This window comes from Scyliorhinus canicula, chromosome 11 (assembly GCF_902713615.1).
Source record: "Scyliorhinus canicula chromosome 11, sScyCan1.1, whole genome shotgun sequence".
Taxonomy (NCBI): domain Eukaryota; kingdom Metazoa; phylum Chordata; class Chondrichthyes; order Carcharhiniformes; family Scyliorhinidae; genus Scyliorhinus; species Scyliorhinus canicula.
In genome coordinates, this window is record NC_052156.1 from 85,704,468 (window position 1) to 85,716,830 (window position 12,363).

At 51.3% G+C, this 12,363-nt stretch overlaps 1 protein-coding gene across 1 annotated transcript in view; it reads left to right on the forward strand.

The window, feature by feature from the left end:
* The window catches only part of dnah1 (dynein, axonemal, heavy chain 1), a 995,196-nt gene that overhangs the window by 507,575 nt on the left and 475,258 nt on the right, over positions 1-12,363 (forward strand). Inside the window, 2 exon segments of the mRNA XM_038812191.1 lie at positions 6,447-6,566; positions 12,020-12,178. Coding sequence (XP_038668119.1) covers positions 6,447-6,566; positions 12,020-12,178 — 279 coding nt within the window.

The following is a 12,363-nucleotide window of genomic DNA, read 5'->3' on the forward strand; positions in this document are numbered from 1 at the left end:
CGTCCGCCCTCCCCCACAGCTCCGCATCGCCGGCAACCTCGGTGCAAACTGGAAGATTTTCAAGCAAAAGTTCCAGCTGTATCTTGAAGCCACCGACCTCGAAGTCTCATTCAGATGACAGGAAGATCGCTCTCTTCCTCTCTACAGCCGGAGACCACACTATCCACATTTTGAACTCCCTCACCTTTGCTGAAGGTGAGGACAAGACAAAGTTCAAAACAGTCCTGCTGAAGTTTGACAGCCATTGCGACATCGAAGTCAACGAGAGCTTTGAACGCTATGTGTTCCAGCAGAGGCTTCAGAGTAAGGATGAACCGTTTCAGTCCTTCTTAACCCATCTCCGTATCTTCGTGCAGTCCTGCTACTACGGCTCCACTTCCGACTCCATGATCCGCGACCAGAACGTTTTCGGGGTCCACTCGTCAGCAGCTCCTTAAAGTTAAGCAGCTCACCCTTACCATCGCCATCGAGACCTGCGTCCTACACGAGCACCCTAACAACCGGTACTCCCATATCAGAGACGGCGCGGCAAGGCACCCATGATGCGGAGTGGGTGCAGGCCGTAAAACAGCTCCAGGGCCTGAGTCTGGATGAGGGCGGCCATTTTGCGTGCTTTTCCCAGGCTCCTGCGCATGCGCGCCACTACCAAGGGGACGGCAAGGCCGATGACCGAACTGCGCAGGTGCGCACATCGTTCGACCGCACCACGCATGCGCGGTGGCGCATGGAGCTTGCTGATGGCGGTGTCATGATGTGCAACAACTGTGGCTCTGCCCATTTAAAGTGGCAATGTCCCGCAAAACCTCAACGCTGTCTCCAGTGTGGCAAGCTTGGCCACTACGCAGCCCTGTGCAGATCTGCTCAACTGCCCAACACACAGCGATCCCAGCTGCAGCGCAGGAACATCTGGTCAGTACAGCAACCCATTACAGACTCCGACTCCGACATGGTTCCAGATCCCAACACTGAGGGCCTCACATCCCCATTCCGGGTGGGCATCATCGCCAAGCATACGATGCTTTCAGGCAAGAAGGTGAAACAACTCCCAGTGATGAGCATTGATCAGGACGACGAGTGGTGTGCCACCCTTACGGTCAACAAGGCTCGCATACGCTTCAGGCTGGACACCGGCGCTTCAGCGAACCTCATTTCAAAGTCTGACCTTGACACCATCCGCGTCAAGCCAAGCATTCTTCCACCGGCCTGCCAGCTCCTCGACTACAATGGCAATGCCATTGCTGCCAGTGGCTCATGCCAGCTTGCAGTATCCCATCGTTCTTCAAAAGCAACCCTGCGTTTTGAAATTGTAGGAACCAAGAGAGCTTCCCTGCTCGGTGCTCGGGCCTACAAACTCCTAAACCTAGTGCAGCGGGTTCAGTCCTCGCAGACCCAGCTTACCCAACACATCACAAACCGGGTTTGTAAAGGGGAGACAGCTGGTGGCCAACATAAGAAGGCTGCTCAACGTGATTATGATACCCCCGGAGAGTAGGGAGGTAGAGATAGTGGTAGCCATGGATTCTGAAAAAGCTTTTAACCGGGTCGAGTGGGATTATCTGTGGGAGGTACTAGGATGGTTCGGGTTCGGGGCGGGCTTCATCGACTGGATTAGGCTATTGTATCAGGCCCCGGAGGCGAGTGCAAGAACGAATAGGACGACATCGGACTCCTTTAGACTGCACCGTGGGAGAAGACAGGGCTGCCCTCTCTCCTCACTGCTGTTTGCACTGGCCATAGAGCCGCTGGCAATTACACTGAGAGTTTCTAGGGACTGGAAAGGGCTGGTCCGGGGGGGAGTGGAACATAGAGTCTCGTTGTACGCGGATGATCTGCTGTTATATGTATCGGACCCAATGGTTGGGATGGACGGTATTATGGCAACCCTGAGGGAATTTGGCCGGTTCTCCGGATACAAACTGAACATGGCTAAGAGCGAGTTGTTTGTAATTCAGGCGAGGGGGGCAAGAGAGTAGGCTGAAGGGGTTGCCGTTCAGGCTAGTGGATGAGAGTTTCCGATATTTGGGGATTCAGGTGGCATGGGACTGTGGCAGGTTGCATAAGCTCAACCTGTCCCGACTGGTGGAACGAGTGAGGGAGGAGGTCCGGATGTGGGATGCACTCCCGCTGTCATTGGCCTACGTAGCATACCCCCCGACAGCCGCCAGGACACAGTCTCCTTCAGGGACCTGGCACCAGCTGGGTTCCCCCCCCCCCCGCCCCGGCGCCACCCTCCCTCCCCCCGGCGCACCCCACCACAGCCCCCGCTTTTTAAACAACCTGTATGTAAATAGTTTCCACCACCCCCGCTGGACTCTTTTTTTAACAGGGGGTGAATGTGGTAGTCACTACTGTTGTATTGTGTATACTGCATACAAGGGTATTACGGTGAGGCCCCTGTACTACAGGTATGGAGGTAGATCCCTGCCTGCTGGCTCAGCCCAGTAGGTGGAGTATAAATGTGGGGGCTCTCCGAGCTGGAGCCATTTTGGCAGAAGCTGCGGGAGGCTCCACATCGCTGCGTAATAAAGCCGCGATTACTCTCTACTCTTGTTTCGTCATAATTGATAGTGCATCAACCTGCTGATCTTGTCTGTGGCGGATTTGGCGTGCCTAGGAGTTGTGACTGTTGGGGAGATAAGAGCGGTTTCGAGAGGCAGTGGTTGTGGGATTTATGGTTGGGGGGAGGGATAGTTTGCTGACGGTGACTGGGGATTGTTTATTGGCTCCATCCGATGGTTCGGGCCAGGTGCCATATTGGGAAGGGACTGCTGGTTGGGGAATGTTAGGGGGATGGTCCATCCCACGTAATGATGATGGCTGATCCTAGTGGGAGGTTGAAGAGAGACCCCCGATTTGGTTGGTGGCATGGAACATGCTGCAGTTGGGGGGCCTGGTAAAATTGGCAAGGGTTTACTCATTTGAAGAGCTTGAGGACTGATGTGTTTCATTCAGGCTTTGAGAGTTAGAACGGGACCGGCGGTGCCAATCCTCATCAATAAGAGTCTGGTTCCAAATGCAGAATGTGGTAGCAGAGCAGGGGGGTAGATATGTTATGGTCTCGGGGGTGCTGGAGAGCAGGTCTGTCATATTGGCGAATATGTACGCTCCAAATTGGTACGATGTAGATTTAATGAAGAGGGTGGTGGCTGCTATCCTGGATATGGACACACATCAGTTGACCTTGGTGGACCGTTCCAAGCCAAAGTCTTTGTCCTCTTTGGGTGGGCGAAGGTGTTGGCAGTGTTTATGAGGGTGATGGGTGGGGCAGACCAGTGGAGATTTCTACACCCAAGGGCAAGGAGATCTCTCTCTTCTCGTCGGCCGGGGTTGCGGAGAGCGGAATATTCGACAATTGTAATTTCAGGTCATGCCCCGCACCTGGTGCATGTGGTGCTGGAGAGGGGGCCACCCAACAGCCACATGCGGAAAAGGCCTTTGATAGTGTAGAATGGAAGTATCTGTTTGCAGTTTTGGAGCAGTTCGGGATTAGGCCCAAGTTGTTGTCATGGGTAAGACTGTTATACAAGGAAACTCAGGATAGTGTTTGCATGAATGATATGAGCTCAAAGTACTTTCAGCTGTATAGGGACACTAGGCAGGGGTGTCCTATGTCCCCGCTCTTATTTCTGTTGGCACTGGAGCCTTTGGCCATCATTTTGAGGAATTCTGGTTAGTGGAGGGGGATATTGGGCGGGTGCTGGAACATAGGGAATCCCTGTATGCTGATGATCTGTTACTGTAGATTTTGGCGCTGGTCCCTGCAATGCGGGGTATAAGTCCCACAGTCCAAAGATGTGTGGGGTTAGGTTGATTAGCCATGCTAAAAAAAATTGCCCGTAGTGTCCTAAAAAGTAAGGTTAAGGGGGCGGGGGGGTTGTTGGGTTACGGGTATAGGGTGGATACATGGGTTTGAGTAGGGTGATCAATGCTTGGCACAACATCGAGGGCCGAAGGGCCTGTTCTGTGCTGTACTGTTCTATTTCTATTTCTAAAAATATTTTTAAAACAGAATTCACGAAATTTTAAGCGACACTTTGCCAACAGTATTCCCGATGTCTGAGGCTGGGAAAGGAAGGTGGGGGGCAGTGGTGGCGGGGAGTGCAAAAGTTCTTGCCAATTGAATGAAAATGGTTGTTCAAAGGGAAAAGAAAATGTTTGAATTATATGGTTGGTGAATAGTCAATTGGAAATAAAAAAACAATAGCCTAATATTTACAGGTTTGGCATGAGGCAGTGGAAAATCCAGGAATGTGGAACCCCCACAGACTTTTTGGGGATGTAAGAGTTGGCGTATGAGGAAAGATGATACAGTTTGGGCTTATACTCACTGGAGTTGAGAAGGTTGAGAGATGATCTGATCAAGATGTTTAAAATACTAAACACGATTGATAAAGTAAAGGTCGACCAAATGTTCCCCCTTGTGGGGCAATCTAAAACGGGTTTTAGAACTGAGATAAGGAGGAACTACTTCTCGCAGAGGGTGGTGAATTTGTGGAACCCGCTGCTCCATAGTGTTGTGGAATCTGAGTCATTAAGTGGTTTCAAGAAGGAGATATAGTTCTGATAATAAATGAGTAGAAGGGATATGGGCAACAGATGAGGAGGTGGATTTGAGACCAGGAAGAGATCAGCCATGAGCTCATGGCATCATAGAATTTACAGTACAGAGGAGGCAATTCGAGTTTACACCGGCCCCTGAAAGAGCTCCCTACCTAAGCCCACACTCCACCCTATCCCCGTAACCCAGCAACCCCAACTAACGTTTGGACAATACGGAGCAATTTAGCGTGACAAATCCACCTAACCCGCACATCTTTGGACTGTGGGAGGAAACCGGAGCACCCAGAGGAAACTCACGCAGACTCGGGGAGAACTTGCAGAATCCACACAGACAGTGACCCAGCTGGGAATCGAACCCGGGTCCCTGGCGCTGTGAAGCAACAGTGTTAACCACTGTGCTACCGTGTTGCCGCATCTGATTGAATGGCAGAGCAGGCTCGAAGGGCTGAATTGCCTACTAATTCCCATGTTCCTATGTTTGATGCCAGGACCTCATTACACTATTTTTAATCCATTCCGTGCCTGGCAGCTGGCCAGTTGAGGCATAGGAACTTAAATTTATATGAGGCTCCGAATTGCACTGTGAAACGCTTATTTAAGATGGGACATTTGCACAAATATGCCCATGGAACTAGGACAATGGGCATGCATGTGATTGATTGAGAACTCCATCTCTGTTTTTACATGTTTGACAGCACTGACTGCTGATGACGCTTTACGCCTGTCATGGGAGAGTTAATATCAAGTGCAGTGATTAACAAATAACCAAAATACAGATACAGAAATGTTATTCTAAACATCTTCAGGAATTTCTTAATGCAAAAAATGTAGGCTGCTGAGGACATCTCAATTTTCCTGAATGTTGTGTAGCGATATGGATGTGCAAAATTATTCATTTTGTGTGAATCTGAGGATAGGCAAATGCTCCTCTTGTTCTGCATCTGTTTCAAAGTGCGAGTCATAGAAAAACTATTAATAGACATAGAATACTAGAATCAAAGAGGCTATTTAGCCCATGATGTATGTCAACATTTTAATTGAGTTATCCAATAAATTTAATGTATTCTGCTCCTTATCCATAGTCCTGAAAGTTTATTCTTTAGAAGAATATATCCAAATTTCTTTTGTAAGGATCTGGATGATCTCTTCAGGTCAAAAAACTTTAGTCTTAATTGCCACCACCTCCTTTGGCACTGGGTGCATTGACCTTTTGTCCCACCATCTGCTGGGTATTCTTTACCACTGTCACGTGGGAGAGTGCCCGGTGCAAAACACAGCAAAGTCCCTTTTTTCCATTTCTTGCAACAACAATTCTGTTGAACCATTAATTATGTTTCCATTATAATCTGTGCATTGCAAACAGAATTATTTACAAGGTTGCCTGAGAAAATTATCCTGCCCTTTAAACAGCAGTTGCATTCCCTTGCTTGGAATTTACAAGGAATATGCATTTACGACTGACTCCCACAAGATTTACTGGAAAGAATAATGTTGTACTCACATGATATACAGAATTATCTTGGAATCAGTACACATTATATTGACATAGATGTGGACACTGCTGTATATGTCAGTGGATAACAGTTTGATTTCACGAGATTTGGCTATTGGGTGCTTGTTTCTCCTTAGTAAATCTGTACAAAGCATTTCGAAATAAAGCAGTTTTTTTATAAATGTTTTTTATTGGGTTTTTGAACAAAGTATATTTACTGTTATGTACACAGGATAAGAAACAAAATATATATATATACTTATATAGAAGAGAAGGGCACACCTAAACATACCAAAGAAAAGAAAATAATAAATAATAAAAAAAAACAATAAAAAATAAAATAGAATAAAGCAGTTATTGATTGAACTGTCTATTCCTTTTTGTCTTACCACAGACGGCAATTTTCTTTGTGCGGATGACGGTGAAAGAGGTGATCACCTCGATGGACAGTAATCTTACCTGCAGCCTTCTCAAACTGTTGGATTGCTTCTTTAAGCCTTTGGATCCAAGAGAGGTCAGATCACAATTGATCAATGAATCAAAGCTCTAGTTATTTAAAAACATATAAAAAAGATATATTAGGCCCGATTCTCCCAAAAAATTTCAAAGTTAATTTGTGGCGGGTTTTTCAAGGAGTTTTCCATTGGCTCTATCAGCGAGTTCCCCACCGCTATTCAATTACACTTAGTCACATTTTTGGGCCCTGAGGAGTTTCTCACCAGTTTAGCTCACATTTTTTTAGCACTGGGGAGCTTAACTCAGAGATTGGACCACCATTTTGAAAGGGTGCCCCGATCTCTAAATAAGTTTGTGGGTCCCCAACACCCACCCATCCATGGGCAATGTCACCCCTCACACACATGGACACAAACACCACACCCCCAACTGAAGACATTCCGCCTTGGGGTCCCCTCTTTTCAGGCCTCCCCAAAGCCCCCTTACAGCACACCCTTCCTTCTACAAACCCCACCCATCACCCACCCAATCTCCCGGAGGCCCCTACTTACCTGCCTGCACTCCCTCACCCTTCAAGCTACTCCATCCTCATTTCATGGGCATGTCCACCCCTTGACCCCTGACACTTGGCAGTGCCACCCTGGCACTCAGGCACCCTTGCACTGCCTCCTGGCAACCAGGCAATGCTCCTGCAGGCTTTGCAGTGCCATTCGCACACCTTGGCAGTGCCAGGACGGCAGTACTAAGGTGCCAGCTGGGGAGTAGCAAGGTGCCCATGTTCCAGGGGGAGGGCCAGGGAACCACCCTGCACTTACCCTAACCAGATTTAAGTAAGTCGAATGGCTCACTTAAATATATTAATCTGGATCTCGTCCAGCGAAGGCATAATTTAGATCGCGGCATCTTGTTGGATCTTGCGAACATTGCAAATCTCGCGAGAGGCCTCTCGTGGGATTTAACGGCTTTGTCTTGTCACCTAGTCACGTGTGATAAGGCTGTTCAATAGCGCGCTCTTTTTAATAGTTGGATCTCTAAAACCAGGACAATCAAAAAGCAAGTAAAGAAAAACTCCTTAACGGAATGGTGTGCGGCCGCATCATTTTCCAGAAGAGGAAAAAGCAGTGGTCATAATAAAAGCAAAATAATGTGGATACTAGAGATATTAAATAAAAACAGAGGGCAAGATTGTCCGTTTCGGAGATTAGGGGCTGGATTCTCCTTTTGGGGAGACTACGTCCCCACGCCGGCATGAAAACGGCACCAGGAAAACTGGTGCAAAGCGGCCACTGATTCCCTGTTTCGGGGAGGGGGCTAGCAGCCAGGCAATCTAGAGCTCCCAGCTCTAGCTGCCGGTACTGCCCGGAGAATTGCCGGGTCCGTGGCCACACATGCGCACGGCGGTGGCCTGCAGCGACCGCGCCGTGCTTCACGGCGGGGGCAGCCTGCCGACCTGGAGCCCCCAGCCCGGTTCCACCCTGGAACCGACCACCTTGGACAAGTCCCCGCCACCCCGTTTCAGAGCCCCTCCAACGCCGGACACGCCCAGAACATGTGGGTGTGATTCGCCGGGCCTCCCGAACACCTCCCATACTTGTCCTCACCTCCAAAGAACCGGCTCAGCCTGGCCCCAGTCATGTGCGCCCTATGCAGCACCTTCAGCTGAATTAAGCTGAGCCTTGCGCAAGAAGAGGACGAATTCACCGTCCCCTCGTCGATCTCCTCCCCTAGCTCCTCCTCCCACTTCGCTTTCAGCTCCTCCACCGAGGCCTCCTCCCCCTCCTGCATCACCTGATAAATTGCCGAAATCCTACCCTCACCGACCCACGTCCCCGAGAGCACCCTATCTTGCACCCCACTTGGCGGCAATAGCGGAATCTCCGCCACCTGCCGCTTAATAAACGCCCTAATCTGCATATACCTGAAAGTATTCCATGGGGGGAGACCCCACTTCCCCTCTAACTCCTCTAAGGTCGCAAACTTCCCGTCGAGGAAAAGTCCCCCATCCGCCTGATGCCTGCCCTATGCCAACTCAAAAACCCACCATCTATTCTCCCTGGTGCAAACCGGTGGTTGCCCCGTATCGGAATCCATAATGAGGCCTTCATTTCCCCACTATGCCGCCTCCACTGCCCCCAAATTTTGAGGGAAGCCACCACTACTGGACTCGTAGAATACCTTGCCGGGGGGAGTGGGAGCGGGGCCGTTACCAATGCCTCCAAACTCGTGCCCACACAGGATGCCACCTCCAACCTCTTCCATGCGGCACCCTCCCCCTCCATCACCCACCTACGAATCATTGCCACATTCGCAGCCCAGTATTACCCACACAGGTTGGGCAACGCCAAACCACCTACCTCCCTGCCTCGCTCCAGAAATACCCTCCTCACTCGCGGGGTCTTCCGCGCCCACACGAACCCCAGAATACTCTTATTAACCCTCCTAAAATAAAGCCTTCGGAATCAAGATGGGGAGACACTGGAAGAGAAATAAAAACCTCGGGAGCACCGTCATCTTAACCGACTGGACCCTGCCCGCCAAAGAGAGCGGCAGTGCATCCCACCTCCTGAACTCCTCCTCCATCTGTTCCACCAGCCTCAAAAAGTTTAACCTATGCAGGGCCCCCCCAGCTCCCAGCTATCTGGACGCCAAGATATCTGAAGCTCCTCTCCGCCCTCTTCAACGGGAGCTCCCCTATCTCCCTCCCCTGCTCCCCCAAGTGCAGCACAAACTGCTCACTTTTCCCCACGTTGAGCTTATAGCCCGAAAAGTCCCCAAACTTCCCAAGTATCCTCAACACCTCTGCCATTCCCCCACCCCCCCCCCCCCCCCCCCCCCCCCCCCCCCCCCCCCCCCCCCCCCCCCCCCCCCCCCCCCCCCCCCCCCCCCCCCCCGCACAATTCCCCTCCAGTTCTTTGAATCCCTCAGCGCCATGGCCAGGGGTTCAATCGCTAACGCGAAGAGCAGGGGAGACAGGGGGCACCCCTGCCTCGTCCCCCGGGACAGTCGAAAGTCCTCTGACCTCTTCCCATTTGTCACCACGCTCGCTACCGGGGCACTATACAGCAGCCTCACCCAGCTAATGAATCCCTCACCAAACGCAAATCTCCTCAACACCTCCCACAGGTAGCTCCACTCCACCCTATCGAAGGCTTTCTCCCCATCCATTAATGCTACTATTTCCACCTCCCCATCCGCCGACGACATCATCATAACATTAAGAAGCCGCCGCACATTGACATTCAGCTGCCTCCCCTTTACAAACCCCGTTTGGTCCTCGTGGATAACCAGCGGGACCACATCTTCCACCCTCCTGGACAGTATCTTAGCCAACAACTTTGCGTCCATGTTGAGGAGCGAGATCGGCCTGTAAGACCCACACTGGAGGGGGTCCTTATCCCGCTTCAGAATCAGTGAAATTATTGTTCTAGACATCGTCAGGGGCAAAGCCCCCCCTCCCTCGCCTCATTCAGGGTCCTCACTAACAACGGGCCCAGCAAGTCTGAGAACCTCTTATAAAACTCCACCGGGAACCCGTCAGGCCCCGGTGCTTTCCCTGTCTGCATGCTCCCCAGCGCCTTCATCAACTCCTCCAATTCGATTGGGGCCCCCAGACCCTCCACCCGCTCCTCCTCCACTCTTGGGAACTCCAGCTTATCCAGAAAGCAGTCCATCCCGCCCACCTCCCTAGGGGGCACCGACCGGTACAGCTCCTCGTAGAAGGACCTGAACAACCCATTAATGTCCCTAGCACTCCGCACCAGGTTCCCTCCTGCATCTGTGACTCGCCCTATCTCTCTCGCTGCCTCCGCTTCCGGAGTTGGTGGGCCAGCATCCGACTTGCCTTCTCCCCATACTCATATACCGCCCCCTGCGCCCTCCTCCACTGCGCCTCCGCCTTCCGGGTGGTCAGTATATCGAACTCCGCTTGGAGATGCGCGCTTCCTCAAAAGCCCCTCCTCCGGGACATCCGCATACCTCCTGTCCACCCTTACCATTTCTTCCACCAGCCTCTCCCTCTCAACTCTCTCCCCCCTCTCTCTGTGCGCACGAATAGATATCAGCTCCCCTCTAACCGGTGGCAGACCCCCCTCCCAAACCCCCCCCCCCCCCCACTCCATCACCAGCAGTTCCCCTTTGGCCCCTCCAGCAGCAACCCGGTACCCCCCCCCCCCCATTTCCTCCCCCCCAAGCCCCCCCCCCCCAAGCTAGGCCCCCCCCTAGCTGCGTAATCCCTTCCATCGTACTTCCGTAAGTCAGCCAACTCCTGCTGACCCCGGCTGCTCCCACCACCCCAGGCATCCACCGGGGAATCAAAGTAAAGCTGGCTATCTTTGTAAGTGACCAGAGGCGAGCCGGCTGTAACAGGCCAAACTTCACCCCCTTCTTGTGAAGCACTGCCTTCGACCGATTAAAACCAGCCCTTCTCTTCGCCACCACCGCGCTCCAATCCTGATAAATCCTGATGTCTGCATTCTCCCACTTGCTGCTCCTCTCCTTCTTGCCCATGTCAGCACACACTCATGGTCAACGAAGCGGTGAAAACGGACCAGCACCGCCCGAGGCGGCTCTTTCGGCTTGGACTTCCTCAACAGCACTAGATGGGCACCCTCCAGCTCCAAGGGCCCCTGGAATGACCCCGCGCCCATTAACGAGTTCAACATCACGGCCACAAGGCCCCCAAGTCCAAATCTTCCAGCCCCTCCGGGAGGCCCAGGATCCGCAAGTTCTTCCGACGGGAGCGGTTCTCCATCTCCACCATCCTCGCTGGCCATTTCTTGTGGAGAGCCTCGTGCGACTCCACCTTCACTGCCAGGCCTAGGAGTTCGTCCTCGCTCTCCGAGGCCTTTTGCCGTAGCGCTTGGATCTCTGCACCCTGAGCCATCTGAGTCGCCATGAGCTTGTCCAGCGAGGCCTTAAGCGGTTCCAAAAGCTCAGACTTCAGCTCTCTGAAGCAGCGCTGAAGCAGCTCCTGCTGCTCCTGCGCCCACTGCTGCCACGCTGCCCCCGCCCGCCGCCATCTTGTGTCTCCTGCCTCCCACCTTTCTCTGCTCCAAAGCCGATTTTTTAACTGCTCCGCTCCTGGTCCAGTCCATCCACCGGCAGATAAGCACAGTGGATGTGTTCCCACACAGGGAAAAATCCAGCCAGCAAAGCTACGGGCCCTTAAAAGAGCCCAAAAGACCGAAAATAGCGGGAGCTATCGAACGCGCGGCTTAGCTCCGCATCACCGCAACCAGAAGTTGTAAATGCATGTTGTTGATGATACAGACTATTTGGTCCATCAAATCTGTGCCGAATTTTAGCTTCTTCTAAAAATTGTAGAATTCTTTCCTGGCTTTGTCTTTTGCTCTCGCCATCCTCCTATAAAATTAGCATCACATCCATTTTTCATGGATTCACCCCTTATTCTCTCTGACTTTTCAAATCTGATTATTTCTTGCACTGTGTAATTTAGCATTTTAACTGCATTTCTCAATTTTTTAAAAAAGTGTCTTGCCTTTCTTTGAACAGGGAGAGAAAGGCCCTCCACGTGAAAAACTGAAACTTTTGGGTGACTTAATAGAGCCCTGGTTCATTTTCTCTTTGATCTGGAGCGTAGGTGGTACTGGTGATGCTGCAAGCTATTTTGCTTTCAGCAACTGGATGAGAAGGAAGATGGTAAATGAAAAGGTATGGTTGTTTTAATTGAATTGGCTATTGAGGTAATAAACTCTAGCATTGGAAAATCAATGATTTAAAATTCATTCCTTTCAACACATCGACATAATCTCATTTTCTGTTTCTTTCCACTTTGCCATCAAGGCACCTTCATGTGTAACTGAGGTTTCTGAAAACTACGTGAGTGTTTCTCCAGC